The 19,651-nt window shown below is 38.8% G+C and overlaps 2 protein-coding genes and 1 long non-coding RNA gene across 3 annotated transcripts; 2 read left to right on the top strand and 1 right to left on the bottom strand.

The window, feature by feature from the left end:
* The first annotated feature begins 1,067 nt into the window (after positions 1–1,067).
* Positions 1,068–3,234, top strand: LOC148294057 (uncharacterized). Its single transcript, XM_088254187.1, has one exon. It carries the CDS (start codon positions 1,230–1,232, stop codon positions 3,060–3,062), a length of 1,833 nt encoding a protein of 610 aa, XP_088110313.1. The 5' UTR covers positions 1,068–1,229; the 3' UTR covers positions 3,063–3,234.
* Positions 3,235–15,386: 12,152 nt separating this feature from the next.
* On the top strand, positions 15,387–17,598 carry LOC110752791 (uncharacterized). Its single transcript, XM_088253954.1, has one exon. The coding sequence runs from the start codon at positions 15,551–15,553 to the stop codon at positions 17,381–17,383; it is 1,833 nt and encodes a 610-aa protein (XP_088110080.1). The 5' UTR covers positions 15,387–15,550; the 3' UTR covers positions 17,384–17,598.
* Positions 17,599–18,036: 438 nt separating this feature from the next.
* LOC110752792 (uncharacterized) lies at positions 18,037–19,388 on the bottom strand. The gene is made up of 2 exons (XR_002526029.2): positions 18,406–19,388; positions 18,037–18,268 (listed from the first exon to the last, which is right to left on the bottom strand). It is a non-coding gene; the product is annotated as an uncharacterized LOC110752792 (long non-coding RNA).
* Positions 19,389–19,651: the final 263 nt, after the last annotated feature.

Raw genomic sequence — 19,651 nt, 5'->3', positions numbered from 1 at the left:
AGAAAATCAAATTCCCATCAAATCAAAATATGAAAAATCGGTTTTAGTGCAAAATACGATTTAGGCTAAAAATGATGGCTCATTAAGTCAATATATACTTCATACTAAAATCCCATAAAATCAAGTTTTCTTATTTGATGTGTAAGGAATAAAAGCCGCCAAAAATATCTTGAGAATATGATTATTCCGAAAAATCATTTTTCATACCTAATCAATATTGCACCTCAGCCAGAAAAATTCTAGGTCCGCTAGTGCTAGCTTGTACAAGTATTGTAATTCTGGCCCTGATAGTGAGAAGTGATGTGTTGTTAGTGGCTAATTGGAGTCATTATCTAAGTTATCAATTAACTACCATGACAAGTATGTGCCAAATGATAGAATATTACTATCAAGTTACATGTATTTCTCTTGTTTTGAGATAAAACGAACGTTACAAAGGAAAGTTTATTAATTTGAAACAAAATATGTTCTAAAAATAATATCCTCTAAAAATATGTTCTGAATAAAATAAGCAAGGAGCTCATACTAAACAAGAAAACACTCACAAGCCAAATCATACTTAGCTAGTTCGTGTATATCTCCTATTTATCTTTTGTACAGAAATGCATATTTGACATTCACAATACAAAGGAACGCTAAATATACATTTTTTTAAAAATAAAAAATTAATGTGTGGTAATAAAACTGCCACGTATATGTTTCTTAACTTTTTAACGTGGGACAATACTCTTAACAGTAACTAGCATGGTGCATGATCTCACTTAGAAAACACAAAAGCTCCTTTACCACATTAACCCTTAATACGTGAATGCAAAAGATGCAGTTGCCATACTCAATGATCCTAAGAAGGGCATGAAATTAAGAAGTACTGAAAGAAGTAAACTTTTTCTTGCCTTAGTTAAAACCTTGAAGTAAGAAAATATTTGGGCAAACCTTGACGTAAAGGTTGATAGTATTTTATAGTAATAATAAATAAATACTTTTTTTCTTTTTGTCAAAAAATAAAGAAATAATTAGAACCCTATTACACACACTCTCTCTCTCTCTCTCTCCTCCACATCATCGTCATCCCAAACCCCATTACACCGAAGACTGTTCTGTGCACACTCCAACAAGTAGAAGATGTCAAAAAGCGTGTTTGAATGAAGTTCGTTTAGAATTTTAGTGTGTTTAAAGAAAGGCTAGTTTTGCACATTTTCTTACTCAGTGTCGGTGCTATTATTCGAGAGATGCTGAAGATGATGATGCGGAATATAGCTGCTTCTTCTTCTTCTTATTGCACCAGCAGGAGATGGAGAGGTATGCCTTGTCTTCACTCTAACTCCACTGTTGTTGTTTTCGCCAACGATTACTTTGCTTTCCTTCACTCTCAACCTTCTAAACCAATCAAATCTACAAGAACCCAACTAGAGCAGCCAGTGAGAAACTCACCCAAAATCACAACTGTTGAGGATGCTTTCAATGTGTTTGATAGAATGCTTCAAATGCGTCGTCCGCCTTCAGTTGTTTGTTTCAATCAAATATTGGGTCAAGTTGCGAAATTGAAACATTATTCGGCCGTCATCTCATTGTATAACCAAATGGATGTGTCGGGAATTGGACCTGATGTTTATACTCTAAACTTTCTCATTAATTGTTATTGTCATCTAAACCAAATGGGGTTTAGTTTATCTGTATTGGGAAAATTCTTCAAACTTGGTCTTGAACCAAATGTAGTTACCTTCACCACTCTAATCAACGGCTATCTTCTAGAGAATAGAGTGGCGGAGGCGGCAACCCTTCTCCACAAGATGATGAGGGGAGGTAATTGTCAGCCTGATGTGGTTACTTTTGGCACGCTAATAAAGGGATTTTGCATGAAAGGTAACAATAGTGCTGCTATTCAGTTGCTTAGGAGGATGGAGGAAGGAGCTTGCAAGCCTAACCTAGTTGTCTATAGCACAATCATTGACAGTCTTTGTAAGGATACACTAGTTGATGATGCATTAAACCTCTTCTCAGAAATGATGAGCAAGGGTATTGCCCCAAATGTCATTACCTATACATCCTTGATTCATGGAGTTTGCAAATTAGGCGAGTGGAAAGAAGCTACAAGGTTGTTGAATGAAATGGTGAGTAAAAATATCTTTCCAAATGTGTTCACGTTCAACGTCTTGGTAGACACACTTTGTAAGGAGGGAATGGTCGTGGAGGCAGAAGGCGTGGTTGAGATGATGATTCAAAGAGATATTGAACCTAATACAGTTACGTACAGTTCACTCATGGATGGTTACTGTTTGCGAGGAGAAATAGGCAAGGCACAAAATGTTTTTGAACTAATGCTTAGCAAGGGCTCGATGGTTAATGTTGTTAGTTACAGCACATTGATAAATGGATATTGTAAGCATAAAAAGATGGATGAGGCCATGATGCTTTTTCTGGATATGTCTCATAAGGGACTAGCTGCAGATACCGTTGCTTATACCACTCTTATGGACGGTTTTTGCAAAGTGGGTAGAATAGATGATGCACAAAACTTGTTCTCTAAGATGCAAGCTTGTGGCCAGCTTCCAAATGTTCAAACTTATTCTATTTTACTGGACGGCCTGTGTAAAAACCGACAACTTTCTAGGGCAATGCAATTGTTTCGAGAGATGGAAGCGAAGAAGTTGGATATTAATGTTGTGATTTACAGTATTCTTATTGAGGGTTTGTGCATAGCTGGAAAAATTGAATCTGCAAGGGATCTCTTTTGTGGTTTGTCATCAAAAGGACTTGAACCTAATGTGAGGACATACACTATAATGATTAGTGGACTCTGTATCGCGGGACTAACAAGTGAAGCAGAAAAGTTTCTTATTGAAATGGAAGTGAAAGGCTGTTCTCCTAATGGTTGGACCTATAACACAATTATCCGAGGGTTCATCCTTAATAAACAGACATCAAGGGCGATGGTACTTATTCAAACAATGGTAGAGAAGGGTTTTTCTGCAGATGCATCAACAACGGAGTTGATAGTTAATTTACTGTCGAAAGATGAAGTGGATCCTGCTTTGTTGCCTTTGATAAAAAAATCACTGTAAAATTAATATGCATTTGTGGACAATGAAATTTGGAACTGCTGCACCTTGAACGACCATAAAGGTATTACAGTGGTTGTGCGTATGGCAGGAGGTGAAAATGCCTTCTCACTTGCATCCGTAATTTCTGGTATTAGTTCTCTTTAATGGGATATCTAGCACTCTTTTGAACTTTTCCCTTTATCTATGATGATTTAATTACTTTGTATTCCTATCACTTGGCATCTTGCAGTATACATAGAAGGCCAAATATATAAATTTAGGTGTGCCTTCTCACGACTCTCCTAGCTTGAAAATGTTTCTACAGATAATGTGTCTACTTAATCGGGTATCAGAAACTTTGACAAAACATAGACCATTATAGGTTAAGTCAACTGACATTGACTTCAAAATTAGTTAGCTACAGAGGATCTTTAAAATCAAAGGTTGGTTTGTCTCTCTTCCCACATAATGTATAATATATATGCTAATGGCTTCTAGTTTGAGGATGAAATAATGAGCCTAAACTTTGGCAATTCATTGATGTTCTGAAGAGGAGTGTGTTATATTGGGATAACGGTATATATACTGTTGTTCCTTGATTGAACTTGTGTTGCGTACCGATCTTTACGTTAGCTAAACTAATTTTCCAAGTTAAAACTCTTTTGTGTCTTTTCTGGTTCATATATACCAGTCAACAGTTTCGCTTGGAATTTGGGTATGATAAGGTAGTGGTGGAATCAGAGTCACTTAGTTTGACTAATATGTTAAATCAGGAAGCTAGCAAGGACGTAGAGATTTAAGGGATTCTTTTTTATGTTCTATGTCTGACTCAACAGTTTCACAAGGAGGAGTTTATGCATGCTCCGCGGAATTGTAATCAAGCTGCACATTCGCATTTAATAAATTTCTCTTTGACAAAAAAAAAAAAAAAACTATGAAGGTTCGGGTCTGAATTCATGTCAATTCTAATTTAGACATTAATTGATCCCAAATCCTTTTCTTTTTTCATCATGCTGGGATTGTATGAATATATAGTTAATGGCTTTAAATTCTTATTCAGATATGTATGCATTGCCCGGCCTATATTTTAGATTTGAATTTTTCCCTTTATCTATGATAATTTATTTACTTTGTATTCCCAGCTATCACTTTGGCAATTCATTGATGTTCTGGAGAGGAGTGTGTTATATTTGGGATATGGGCTGATAATGTTCTGGAGAGGATTGAACTAGTACTTGATTGGCTCATGCCAATTAGGTACCTAAAATAATTTATCTTCTACGTAAGTATGTACAATTGTAAGAAAAACATAACTTAGGCTTATCCAACCTTTTGGGCTTTTGCTTTTTTATTGTTTGGTGTAAAGTATTTTGCTTTCTTTTTCTGTTCTTAAAAGGCAATCAATATTATTTGGCAGTTGTGAGATGTTGAAATGAATATATTCTATTCGTAGTCAACACACAGAAGACAATCTTGCTTAATCATTTGCATAAATTAAGCACCCACAATTAAATTATCAAAAGTATTGATGAGGAAATATATAAAATAATCCTAGGTGTCGGTTGGTGGGTAGTTCTTGGACATATTACCACGATAATTTATTTGACATTAATAATACTACAACTTTTGACAATAGTTTTTCAGATTTTAGACACTATTGATGTAACGACATGAAAATAAATTTTCATAAAAATAGAAATCGTTCAAATAAACAAATAAATTTATTAAGTGGGTATACTTTTTCCAAAGGAAGAAAGTTGTACCAAGTGACAAAACGGTTTTAGTGAATTAAACATTGATAAAAGTAGAAGAGATCTTTTTTTTATTTTATTTTATTTATTAAAGGTGAAAGGCCAATGACTTTATTCCTCAATAGAATGTAGAACGCAAATCATTCTGAAGGTAAGAGTGAAGCCAGCTAGGCCCCTCTTTCATCCAGTAACATGTCTTATTACAAGATAAAGCAAATTTGGCTAATTGGTGAGCCACAAAATTACATGTACGAGGTTGGTGTTGCAAGGATACAAATACTAAACGACGAAGTAACTCTTTCAGTTCCTCTATCAACTCTCCTTCCATGCTCATGTCAAATTCAGATCGGTTTACGGCGTTAATAACCTCCAAGCAATCACTTTCAATAATTAACCTTGTGAATGCTGCATCTATTGCCATTCGACAACCTGCAATCATAGCCAAGGTTTCAAAAGCCTTAGGGGAAAGACAACCAATTACCGGTTTAGCCATTGCACCCATTAATTCCCCATTAGCATTTCGGACTACTGCTCCTAGCCCCATCTTTCTATCAGCCACACAACATGCGTCATCAACATTTAATTTCAGCAAGTACCCCTCAGGAGGATTTCAACAAGAAGTAGCAACATGGCGAGGTAACTTAGGCGATGGACATAGATCAACAAAATCCTTATAAAAGACTAGTGATGCTTCATAAACTGCAAAAGGGTTTCTTACTATGCCTCCATGGAAGCTCTTGTTTCTTTTAGCCCAAATCATCCAAACTATCACCGCGAATAAACATAAATCCTCCTCCTGAAAAGTATTACGAACATGGTAAAAAAGGTCCATGAAAGAACATACCCGTTGTGTTCCAACTAGTTGACAGAAAGGGGAGCACTTCCAAACTCGTCGTGAAAACTTACAATACCATAACGCATGCACTAAATCTTCATCTGCTCTCAAACAACGAGTACATACACCTGAGGATATCACATGTCGACGTGCAAGAGTAGCTCGACAAGGAATGACATTTTTTAGTGCACGCCAAAGGAAAAATTGTACCTTAGGCGGTAATTTCAACCTCCAAAGATGTTTCCACATGCCTTGTACAGTTGGGGAACTAGACTCCCCTTGCCTTAACCTCCCTTTCTGTCTTTGTATTTCGAAGAAAGCAACCCAATATTGTTCGGTTCATTTTTACACATGATTTATCATGTTATTCACCCACTATTTTGAGTTAGTTCTTGACATTTTATAACTTTTTACTTCCTTTTTGTGTTTTCATAGGTTTTACCTTGGTTAGAATGAAAATGAGCTAAAAGTGCATTATTGGTTATAAATTCTGATTTTTGTTCATTTTCGTAGGTCAACTTCTTGGTCTTGTATCAGCATGCTCTGGTGCTCGGATGAGGTGAAGATCTTCATGAAACTTGTTCCAATGGATGTTAACTACAACATATCCGAATTTGAGCTCCATTGGACAAGTGTAGCCTATCCAACTGATCTAACAATTGATGCTGGCTCTGGAAATCTGTTTTGGGCCAGTTTTACTTTCACTTGGTGTTACCTCATTTCTACTTGTTACCATGCCATTTGGTAACAAGAAATTACTTTGGTTAAGAGATTTTCTGAGACAAAGAGCATATTTACAATGACAAAACTTCATCATTGACAAGGACAATAGGTGAAGGCTTTGGAAAAAGAATGAGTTTTATATTAAAAGGGAAAGCTGGAAAGTGAGGATGGGCAAAGGCAAAGGGAGTGCAATCAGAAATGGATCAGCTTTTGAACGTGGGATTCATCCTTGGGGAGAAATTGAGCAGTTTTTGGAGCTGAAGAGGAAGGAAGGAAGGCAGGTGCAGCCAAGCAAGGGGAGAGAGGAAGACTTCCACCATTGAAGACTTCAAGCTCTCATCACTTCCAAAATCTGTAACTTCTTTCTAGTTTTATTTTGAATTTGTGTTTGAAGTAAGTATGAGTAGCTAAACTCCATAGCTAGGGCTTAGGTTGAAGCCCTAAACATGAAAACCTTATTGTTTTGATGCTTGAGTGTATGAATTTCTAGATATTGTTGATGAATTCCAATTCACCAAATTAATCTATCCTTGATGTGTGTTTTTCCTTGGTTGGCCATCTTTGAAAGCATGCTTCTTGAGATTGTTGGGATTATGTGTATCTTCATGTTGTCCTAAGCAATAAATGGATGAAGTAAGAATCATCCATGTGAATTGGTTTCTTGAATACTTAATGTAAACATCATGCTATTAGGGTTCTTATGGTGTTCATATTCTCTTTGAGCTTAATGGGTTTTTCTTGTAATTTAATCAAAGTACTAAGCACACCTAGATTCGGTTATAGGGAAGGCACAAGCATTGTAGCACTAGTACTGCACTTTAAGTATATTAGAGAGAATCAATGCGTCTTGAGCCACTAGTACTGGTCTTGATTGTGAACATCTTCATCAACACATTTAGAGTTCATCACTTGAGTATCCATGAACATGGGTGAATTGTTTAGGGTGGATTCCGAAACCCTAGTGTTTGTTACATTTTAATTTTCACACTTTGATAATCCATCTCTAGCATTCTCATTTAGATTTAACGTTCATTTACTTTCATGCATTAGAATTAGGTCACTTGAACCAAACCAAACCCCCCCTCCCCCCCCCCCCCCCCCCCCAAAATGTGTGTGTGTTTTTGACACGTTGTGTATCGTCTTCACTGAATTTTGTCTATTTCCATAGTTGTTTTGGACTTTTGGTCCGTGTTGTGTTCTTGCATTTTCTGTGCTGAATCCAACCGTATAGAGAACTTGAAATTTGGATAAACGTTTGGAAAGTTATAGGTTAAAAACTAGACAGAGGTCGAAACTGAAAAACAGAGAAAACGAATCTGCCTAAAAAACGACCGGTCGCCAACGAACCTGTGCAAAAAAAGACCGGTCGCCAGTGTACAACGACCGGTCGCCACTGTTCATTTTCACTGTTCATGGCACTGTTCACAGGTGATAAAATGGTGATAGAAAATGTTGTTTGTGTTTTTCTTTAGTTTTCTTGATTTGTTTCTTTTCTTTTACCTTCCTTTATTCATTTTTAGTTCCCAATTTGTATTGTTTTTGTGTGTTGTGTAAAATAAGTGTTCTTTATGTATTCAAATTAGAATTTATAGGACGCCGACAAGTTCTTCGTGGGATCGACCCCGTACTTACATAATCTATACCTCAATAGATTCGTGCACTTGCTGGTATTTTTAATTGGTTGTTTGCACATTAATTTGTGTCCTTTTAGGAATACAACAAATATCCACTTCTCACTGTATACCGCCCATGTGTTTCATAGTGCCAAACTTCTCGGTCTCTAGCCATACCTCCTGTCAATGGAATAGATAAAATAGTTGCAGCATCATGGGCCAGAAAGCATCGGTCAATCAACTCAATATTCCAATCACTTGATGGTGTCAAAAGATCGCATACTTTAGAATTAATGGGCATAGTTGGAGGGGAAGAGACCATGAACGTAGTTGGTGTCGGTAGCCACCTATCAACATAAACACCCACTAACTCACCCCTCCCAATTCTCCAGTGGAGGCCATTCTTCATCAAACCTCGCCCCCATATTACACTACGCCATAAATATGAGGAACCTTGACCTGCATATACTTCCAAAACACTTTTCCTGGTACAATACTTTGCTCGCAGTAATTGAGCAATGAGAGAATGTGGTTCAGTATGAATTTTCCATGCCAATTTAGCCAACATGGCTTGGTTAAAAGCTTGAATATCTCTAAACCCCAAGCCCCCGTTCTTCTTGGCCTTGCATAACTCCTCCCACTTTAGCCAATGAATTCCCTTATCCCTCCCCCTATGTGTCCACCAGAATTGAGCAATCAAGTTTTGAATTTCCTTACAAATGCTCACCGGCAGCTGAAAACAACTCATGATATACGTAGGAATCGATTGTGCAACCACCTTGATCAAAACTTCCTTACCTGCAATTGAAAAGAGCTTTCCCTTCCAACCTTGTAGCACCATTCTCAATCTATCTTTCATCTTTGAGAAAATTTGGCGTTGAAAAGAAGAAATTCAGGAAGGAAAATCTCCCCGTTTTATAATAGCATAGACGTAGTGCTTATATATACCATAGATATGCAATTTCAACTTTGTACTTGGTCATAAATGGTGGTCAATATTTTGTTTTTTTTAATTTATCAAAGAGTAAGAAACTTTCATCCCAACCAACAAACATACAATTTGCAATCAAACAAGGATGCAATGCAACAAGAGGTGGCCTCATTAAAACCTTGCCATAAAAACCCCCAATGGAGGAAATTCGGTCAAGGAAAAAGAGTACCACAGCATCCGATAATGATAACCAAAACAACTACCCACCCTCCACGTCTGTTACCAACAGTGGTACAAGCCACTCAGGAGCAAGACCAGCCCAGAAAGAAGGATGCTGTTCTCGCAACCCAAACTGAGCCAAAGAGTGAGCGACCCGATTACCCAAACAAAGCTGAAAAAGAACATCACTAACACTCAATTGTACTAGCAACCTTCTAATGTCATCCACAATATTACCCAGATTACTCCATAGCTCACCGTCTCCCTTCAGTAAAGCCACAACTTCTTGCGAGTTTGATGTTACCAAAGAATCAGAGATTCCCAACTCAACAGCTGTTTGTGCCTAATAAATCACGGCCATGAACTGATCGAAGGAGCCCTTTGTCTCGGCCCTAGTACTTGCTCGTGAAGCTAAAATGCGGCGTTTTGCCAAAGATGTTTGGCCTTCCTAAAAATAAAAGAAAAGTTGCAAAGGCATGATCATCTCGGCCTCGATTATAGGCCGAGGCCGAAGCCGAACAAAATCGCGGCCAAAAGTATTAAAGTCAGATCATCAAGTGGCAGCAGGGTCCCACGCTTCATTTAATGAAGTAATGCCTCTGTTTATTGCAGCAAACCCACTGGCCACGAATAAGCATTTAATGCACGAGGGAAGGTGGGAAGTGATTGAAGTCAGGATTTGGTGATAGGAATTAGAGTGATTAGACGCGAACATTCTCACAAGAATTCTGGCAGCTTGAGATATTAGGTCACCAGCTATCAGAATCATAAATGCGTCTCCACGGCCAGAGGCGCAGAACCCACGATCAGGGCGGCGGCCGAGATTTGCCAGGATTTATGGAGTCACACCACCATGCTTCATGATCCCAAATATCGATTGGACTACCCACTTGTTCTGATCAGGCTCCACCACACATGTTTTCAGCCTCGATTACTCCTCCAAGAGCTCTTCCTATAAATACCAAGCTCAAGCTACATTCAACGGGTTCAAACACCAAACAAAAGCCTCCCACGGAGCAAATTATATTTTCCTGTAATGCACTTTCAATATCTTTACTTGCTTTCCTAGGAGTAGTGTTAGATTGTAAAGAAAATTCATTCATCAATATATCATACGACCCTTGATTTTCAAGGCGCCGGAGCATCATCCCTGTTACTATCTCATTCACCCTATATATCATACGACCGTCACTCCTTGAGCAGCGCGCCGAAGCACCGCCCAAAACCCACCATTTTCACCACCCCTAAACGGCCTTGTAGCTCAGGCCGTGAACCTAACAGCCGAGATCAGTTCCTCTCTCGGCTACAATCGTTTGATTAGAAGACGAGTTCAAACAGGCGCACCATTTGACCATTCTATCCACATCAACATCTCAACGCACGGTAGACCGTGCTGGCACCCCCGCGCACAACCGCACCGCATCCAAAAGCAGGAAGCCACGTGTTAACGCACATCCCCTCGGCCCGGAGCACCAGGCCGTGAGATTTGTGCGGCCGACAACAGCCTGCAACAATCCCATGGGTATAGCAGCACATTCAGTAGCCAAAACATCCAAACTTGCTGGGCCTTGATCTACAAACCCCAAAATAAAGTTACCTTCAGAGTCTCTTAAGACACCACCAACCCCTCTATTACAACCAGCTTGTTCAATCGCTCCATCACAATTTAATAACAACACAGAAGAAGGAGGTTTAATCCACCTAATAAACTATGGCACCGTTGCTGGCTTGGTGTGAGCATTATGAATTTTAAACTGCTCCAAAAACTCCATGGTTCACTCAACAATCTTAGAAAGCCCATCAGCGGTCTTTCCATAAAGCACCTCATTGCGAAGCTTCCAAACTCTCCAACAGCAACACACAAAAAGTTCCAAGTCACAGTCTGACATAGTATGAAACATAACATCCAAAAAGTTAGCAAAAGAGCCTTGTCTGACCGCCAAATCAATATTGAAGGAAGTTAGCGCCCAAAACTGTTTGCTGGGTTTACAACCCCAAAAAGGATGGACAACGTCGTCCGCCGCCGTCCCACAGCCAGAACAATAAGTTGAGACCAATACATTCTGTTGAACAAGGTTTAGTGTTATAGGCAAGATATTTAAACTTGCCCTCCAAAGCAAGATTTTAACCTTATTTGGAACCTCCAAATGCCAAAGTTTTTTCCAAAAAGCACATTGAGTTCTAGAGTTGGAACCTCCAATCCCCCCATTGACCTCTGGATCACAAATTCGTAATGCAAGGCAATATCCAGTCTTCACAGAATATTTACCTTTTTTGAGAAAAACAAAAAACGCTTATCTTCAATATGCCCAACCGATGACAATGGAATGCTCAAAATTGCCGAACAATCCTCGTCACAAAAAGAATGATTTAGGAGAGTCCTATTCCAACCACCCGACGCTGTAATTAGATTAGAAACTTTGGCCTCTATAGAAAGACCTCTATTTAATAGAGGCAAAAAAGTATAAGGCTTTGGAATCCATTTATCATGAAATACCCTCACATTAGTCCCACCACCAATGCACCAGATAAGGCCCTGTTCAATAACTTGTCTTCCCCATACAATTGAGCGCCAGATTAAAGAAGGTGACTAACCATACCCAACTGTAAGAAAATCACCATTTGGAAAGTAATGAGCTTGAAGGATTCGACCAACCAAAGAGGAAGGGTTCTCTAACAGCCGCCATGCTTGTTTGGCTACCATAGCTTGGTTAAAAGCTTCAAAATTTTTGAACCCCAGTCTTCCTAAGCATTTTGGCCAACACAGATTCCACCAGCTCTTCCAATGTATGCTCCGTTTCCCTAACTTCCCCCACCAAAATCTCACCACCATTGCTGATAATTCCTGACATAAACTTTTTGGCAGTTGAAACACCCCCATTGTGTATGTTGGGAGCGCCTAAGCCACTACTTTAATAAGAACTTCTTTCCCTGCCATTGACAGCAATTTAGCATTCCACATGTGAAGCTTGTTCCACAACATGTCCCTCACATAATTAAACAATCGATGTTTACTCCTTCCGGTAATAGTGGGCAACTCCAGATAACGTGTATAACAATCCACAATACGTACTCCCAGAATGGATGAAATAAGACACTTCATGATTGGATCTATTCTAGGACTAAAGCTCGCTGTAGACTTCGCAAAATTAATTTGTTGGCCTGACGCTCGCTCATAGGTTCTGAGAAGAATCATTAGATTATAACAGTCAGATAAATGGGCATTGCAGAATAATAAACTGTTATCTGCAAAAAAAATAAGTGAGAAAGGGTAGGAGTGCCTTGGGCCACTGCAACACCACGAATTTGCTTATTCCTTTGAGCCTGAGACAACAATGTCGAAAGTCCTTCTGCACAAATGAGAAAAAGATAAGGCGAAAGAGGATCCCCTTATCTTAATCCCCTAGAAGAAGTAATGAAACCCATTGCCGACCCCCGAACTTTCACAGAGAAGGATACAGTAGAAATACAATCCATAATCAAATCCACCCATATGTTGTTAAAACCCAATTTCCTCATCATACCGTTCAAAAAATTCCATTCCACCCTATCGTAGGCTTTTGACATATCAAGCTTCAATATCATCTTTTTTAGAGCACTTCCCCCCCCCCCCCCCCCCTCCTTTGAATGTCGTGAATGCTTTCGAAAGTAGCAATAATGTTGTCAGTAATCAACCGAGAAGGAACAAAAGCACTTTGGTACTCCGAGATGACATCCTACATAATTCCCTTCCTTCTGTTCACCAGTGTTGTTGATATCAGTTTATAGAGAACCAAGCATAGACTTATTGGCCAGTACTCAGTAACTCATATTGGATTGTCCACTTTTGGGATAAAAGTAATGAGAGTGTGGTTGATCTCTCGCATACTTGCCTCGCCATTTAGCACATTTAGGCAAAAACTCACCACATCATTTCCAATTACGTGCCAGTACCGCTGGTAAAATAGAGCTGGCATCCCATCAATACCAGGAGATTTAGTGAGAAACATTTGTGAGAGCACACCTTCCAATTCGGCTCTAGTAAAAGGTTGGCTTAGTCTTTCATTGTGTTCTTGAGTCACTTTAGGTTGCACTGCTGCCAGTACATTACTAAAATCGTTCTCACCATTAGTGGTAAATAGCTTCTTGAAATACTCACAAAAAATAGAACCAACGCCTTCGTTAGAAGTATTCCACACATTATGATCATCAAAAATACCTTGCATAAAATTTCTCCGTCCCCTTTTTTTAGCTTGTGCATGAAAAAAATTTGTGTTCCGATCCCCATATTTAAGCCAAGAAACTCGATACCTTTGTTGCCAGATCATCTCCTCTCTCGTGAGTAACATATCCAACTCACCAGCCAACCTACGTTGACATCGCACTACATCATCTGTTTGCGGTTTCCTTTTGAATCCATCAAGTTGCCCTTGAATCCGACGTATCTGCGTGGGAATATGGTCCACCTTTGATTTATTCCAACCCAGTAAGGACTGTTGGCAATCTTTTATCTTAGTAACAACATCACCTTGTTCCTCTCCCCAAGCATGAGCAAATGTCTCTGTACACCCATCAATTTCAGACCACATTTCTTGAAACATAAATCTTCGAGCCCAACGCACCAAATTTGAGCCCACAAAATGTATAAAGATAGGAAGGTGGTTTGAAACCAAAGAGTTCACATGATGTACTATCGCTCCTGGAAAAGGAAGAAAAAACGCAACACTGGCCACTCCCCTATCCAGCCGAAGTTAGACTCTGTCATCCCCAGACTGATTGTTTGTCCAAGTATATTTGTAACCTTTATACTTCATCGATGTCAAACCACAATCCTCAATAGCCATGCCAAAGTCCCGCATTTGTGACGTCGATCTATATCGTCAACCCAAATACTCATTAAGCTTCAATACTTCATTAAAATTACCTTCCACTAACCATGGACCCAAATGTTGTATGTTTGATTACTCAGTTTGTTATTGGGCCTCTTGTCCCAAATGCAAAAAAATTGTTTATGAGATGGCCGGTGTTAATAACTCACGTGTTACAATATGAATGAATGAGGAGTTTATATTTTAAAGTATAATATCAATAAATAAAGTACGTCTAACTAGATTAGTGAGATCATGTAACGGTGCTATATAGGGTCAATTTGGGATTGCTGTCACTTTTTAAAACAGATGCTTCTGCTGTGCTTTGAAAATAATCAGTTTGTAGTCATACCAACAAATCACTTCAATGAGGAGATGGAAGCCTAGCCATTAGGTTTATGCAGAAGACTTCATTAGGACCCTCAGAATATATATTGACATATTGGGTTCGCATTTCTTGTTGAAACTGACACTACTACCACAAGTGTACAAGTATATTCTGCACCCTTGAGCTTCATTGTCAGTTGACCTTCCAACATGGAAGGCTCCCTCTCCCATCATGATCATGAATCCCACACCTCATCAGATTCCGGTAGAAGACACGGTGGTTGGATCACCTTCCCTTTCATCACCGGTCTCTCTCTCTCTCTCTCTCTCTCTCTCTCTCTCATACACACAAACTAACTTTGTTGCAGTTATATATATTTGAATATTAATTAATAAGGTTATCTTCTATGTTAAGTATGTAGGGGCTTTGGCAGGCTTGACACTTGCAACTGGAGAGTGGCTTAATTAATAGTATTTTATAGTAATAATAAATAAATACCATTTTTTTTCTTTTTGTCAAAAAATAAATAAATAATTACAACCCCATTACACTGGCTATCTCTCTCTCTCCCCTCCACATCATCGTCATCCCAAACCCCATTACCATCGCTGACAGTGTTTGAATTTTATTTTTCTTTTCAATTTGTTGATTTTTGAATTTGCAGAAAGAGAGAGAGAGAGAGAGGAGGGGTGGCTTGGGGCTCTGAGTTGGGACGAATCTGGGCAGTCGGGGCTAGGAATTGGGGTCGGGAAAGGGGTGGCTTCGGGCTCATAGTTTTTATTATTATTTATTTTAAATTTCATTTTTTATAATTGATTTTAAAATTTCTTATGTGGAGGTGGACTCCAATTGCCACGTAACCCACTCATTTGATGGATAATGATCCATGTGTACGAAATTCCAAAAACACCCCATCCACGTTATCAAAATTGACAGACTTTAGGATGGTGTTGACGGGAGGGGGCAAAGTGGGTCACTAAACCTCGGTCAATTGATGAAACTGGGTCATTTTGAGTTCGAAGGGCAAAGTGGGATTACCAAAATTTCAGGGTATTGGTGTAATTAAGCCTAAATAATTAGAAGGGGACCTAAAGCGGATGGTTCATTCCAAAGCCATGGAAGAGGCTGTTCTGTGCACACTCCAACAAGTAGAAGATGTCAAAAAGCGTGTTTGAATGAAGTTCGTTTGGAATTTTAGTGTGTTTAAATAAAGGCTAGTTTTGCACATTTTCTTACTCATTGTCAGTGCTATTATTCGAGAGATGCTGAAGATGATGATGCGGAATATAGCTGCTTCTTCTTCTTCTTATTGCACCAGCAGGAGATGGAGAGGTATGCCTTGTCTTCACTCTAACTCCACTCTTGTTGTTTTCGCCAACGATTACTTTGCTTTCCTTCACTCTCAACCTTCTAAACCAATCAAATCTACAAGAACCCAACTAGAACAGCCAGTGAGAAACTCCCCCAAAATCACAACTGTTGAGGATGCTTTCAATGTGTTTGATAGAATGCTTCAAATGCGTCCTCCGCCTTCAGTTGTTCGTTTCAATCAAATATTGGGTCAAGTTTCGAAATTGAAACATTATTCGGCCGTCATCTCATTGTATAACCAAATGGATGTGTCGGGAATTGGACCTGATGTTTATACCCTAACCATTCTCATAAATTGTTATTGTCATCTAAACCAAATGGGGTTTAGTTTATCTGTATTGGGAAAATTCTTCAAACTTGGTCTTGAACCAAATGTCTTTACCTTCAACACTCTGATCAACGGCTTTCTTCTGGAGAATAGAGTAGCAGAGGCGGCAGCTCTTTTCCAGAAAATGATGGGGGCAGGTAATTGTCAGCCGGATGTGGTTACTTTCAACACATTAGTAAAGGGCTTTTGCATGAGGGGTAACAACCATGCAGCTATTCAATTGCTTAGGAAGATGGAGGAAGGGGTTTGCAAGCCCGGCCTAGTTGTCTATAACACAATCATTGACAGTCTTTGTAAGGATACACTAGTTGATGATGCATTGAACCTCTTCTCAGAAATGATGAGCAAGGGTATTGCCCCAGATGTCATTACCTATACATCCTTGATTCATGGAGTTTGCAAATTAGGCGAGTGGAAAGAAGCTACAAGGTTGTTGAATGAAATGGTGAGTAAAAATATCTTTCCAAATGTGTTAACGTTCAGCGTCTTGGTAGACACACTTTGTAAGGAGGGGATGGTTGTGGAAGCAGAAGGCGTGGTTGAGATGATGATTCAGAGAGATATTGATCCTAATTCGGTTACGTACAATTCACTTATGGATGGTTACTGCTTGCGAGGAGAAATAGGCAAGGCACAAAATGTTTTTGAACTAAAGCTTAGCAAGGGCTCGATGGTTGATGTTGTTTGTTACAACACATTGATAAATGGATATTGTAAGCATAAAAAGATTGATGAGGCCATGATGCTTTTTCTGGATATGTCTCATAAGGGACTAGTTGCAAATACCGTTACCTATAACACTCTTCTGGATGGTTTTGGCAAAGCAGGTAGAATACAGGATGCACAAAAGTTGTTCTCTGAGATGCAAGCTTGTGGCCAACTTCCAGATGCTCAAACTTATTCTATTTTACTGGATGGCCTGTGTAAAAACCGACAACTTTCTAGGGCAATGCAATTGTTTGGAGAGATGGAAGCGAAGAAGTTGGATATTAATATTGTGATTTACAATATTCTTATTGAAGGTTTGTGTATAGCTGGAAAAATTGAATCTGCAAGGGATCTCTTTTGTGGTTTATCATCAAAAGGACTTGAACCGAATGTGAGGACATACACTATAATGATTAATGGACTCTGTATCACGGGCCTTACAAGTGAAGCAGAAAAGTTTCTTATCCAAATGGAAGAGAAAGGCTGTTCTCCTCATGGTTGCACCTATAACACAATTATCCGAGGGTTCATCCATAATAAACAAGCATCAAGGGCGATGGTACTTATTCAAACAATGGTAGAGAAGGGTTTTTCTGCAGATGCATCAACAATGGAGTTGATAGTTAATTTACTGTTGAAAGATGAAGTGGATCCTGCTTTGTTGCCTTTGATAAAAAAATCATTGTGAAATTAATATGCCTATTTGGACAATGAAATTTGGAACTGCTGCACCTTCAACAACCATAAAGGTATTACAGTGATTGTGCGTATGGCAGGCCGCAGGAGGTGAAAATGCCTTCTCACTTGCATCCTTAATTTCTGGTATTAGTTCTGTTTAATGGGATATCTCTTTTGAACTTTTCCCTTAATCTATGATGATTTATTTACTTTGTATTCCTATCACTTGGCATCTTGCAGTATATAGCAGGCCAAATATATAAATTTAGGTGTGCCTTCTCACAACTCTCCTAGCTTGAAAATGTTTCTGCAGATAATGTGTCTACTGTTTCGGGTATCAGAAACTTTAACATGCTTTAATTTGCAGCTAGTTTATGTTTTCTTTTCATATTTCCACCCCTACAGTAAGTAAAACTCATGTGTGTTTGTAAAGGCCTATATTTGTACAATTTGTAAAGGAGTTTCCATCAGCCACTTTTAAGTTGACGGTTGCTTATATAGAAGTTTCCATTGCTATAGGACATTTGCAGGCACAACTATAGAGTCGCGCTCAATACTAATATTTTATTTTTAAAAAATTTGAAACCCAAGCGCTCGCACCTTGGGCTGGATTCCACCCATTCAGAAGTTACACCCAAATGCAAATATGTTACAAATTACGAATAAATCAACATAAAATCGAATTACAAATTGAGAAAATTAGCATATTAGGTGCTCCAAATAGCTTACAAATGCAATGACCCAATTGTTTACAAGAACCAAACAATTATTCTATGAAATACAACAACAAACACTTAATTATACCCAAATCTATGAAATGCAACAAACAAACAAAACTCGGCAAACGGCAACAACCGCCACAGATTTGAGAAGAAGACAGCAACACCAAGAGGAACTGCATAAAAAACCATCCAAGTACGAAAAAATACAGAACCATCCAAATCATTTACTGCATAAAAAATATGTACTGGTAATTCACATCATGGACAGAAATTGACAATGGATAACTGAGTTGGGAATTCAAATTCTTACTGGAATTCTATCTTGGTATTTCTGTCGGATCCTAGCAGCCTCTGCCCGTCTATCATCACTGAGAAAAACCCAGAAAATTTCACCAAACAAACATATACAAAAGTAGAGCTTCATCAGATCTAGAAGGACCTCCAAAAGTAGAAGCTTCCATTTTTTTTTCCAATGAAGGATGCAGAGGTAGGGAACTTGGGAAGAGAAAAAGCCTTGGAAAAAATAAAACAGACTTAGTTTTTTAAACTTTGCCATCAAAATAAAAAATAAAACAGTCTTGTTTTTTTTTCTTTTTAACTTAGAAAAGTACACCATATTTAAATTAGAGTAGTGATTTTTGGGCACAAATATAGTTTTTGTGTGTGTAGTATCGCCACATGTGTCAGATAAAGACACAACTTCTATTTGTGTCTACACAAGAAAGATTATTACTTTTCTCGAAGAACTTGTCAGTTGGTACTTGATACCTACATTAAATTGATTTTTGGCATTATTTTTTGTGTCCAGTAAAAGAATGTGCTCTATGCAAATCGATTTAACACAACTATTTGTGTTTTATATGAAAAAGCACAAATAAAATTTGTTTGTGCGGTAAGTTAGAGGGGAGGGCACAATACATGTATTCGTGCTCTTAAGTTGGTGGTCTTTGTCAAAGACTCTTTGACCGATTTTGTAGTAAAGGTTAACTGGTGATTTGGCTCCTGAATTTATATCTAACTTTCGATTTACCCCATGTTTTTTATTTTTTATTTAGAAAATAAAGGATATGAACTTATTTGTTTCGCCAATTTCCCCCCTGCCGTCTAAATCTGCAACATTTCATCCGATTTTCCATTAAATATGAGGGCAAAATGATCATTTTGTATATTAAAAATAAATGAAAAACTGAAAATTAAAATAACACACACACACACACACACACACACACACACACTCTCTCTCTCTCTCTCTCTCTCTCTCTCTCTCTCTCTCCCTCTCTCTCTTTTTGCAAGTGTAGGCTGGGTTCTGTGGGTGGGGGCGGGAGCATGGATCTATTGTCACCGCAGGAGAGGAAGGGAGGGATGGGTCTAGGTCTGGAGGCAAGGGCTGGGGGATGGAATGGGTCTGGGTCTTGGTTGGCAAGTGATGGGGGATGGGTCTCGGCTGGGGGTGGATCTCGCGTGGGGAAGATGGTGGTTGTATGGTGGCTTTGGGCTTAGGGTGGTCTGGGGGTGGATCTCGCGTGGGGATGGTTCTCTATTGGGGAGAGAGATAA

The sequence above is a fragment of the Prunus avium genome, chromosome 6 (assembly GCF_965620075.1).
Source record: "Prunus avium chromosome 6, drPruAviu1.hap1.1, whole genome shotgun sequence".
Taxonomy (NCBI): domain Eukaryota; kingdom Viridiplantae; phylum Streptophyta; class Magnoliopsida; order Rosales; family Rosaceae; genus Prunus; species Prunus avium.
Note: the sequence above shows the minus strand (reverse complement) of the source record. Positions and strands in the feature narration are given on the sequence as shown.

Excerpts from the sequence above, each read along its gene's own strand:
- LOC148294057 (XM_088254187.1), top strand. The coding sequence starts at position 1,230 with ATGCTGAAGATGATGATGCGGAATATAGCTGCTTCTTCTTCTTCTTAT.
- LOC110752791 (XM_088253954.1), top strand. The coding sequence starts at position 15,551 with ATGCTGAAGATGATGATGCGGAATATAGCTGCTTCTTCTTCTTCTTAT.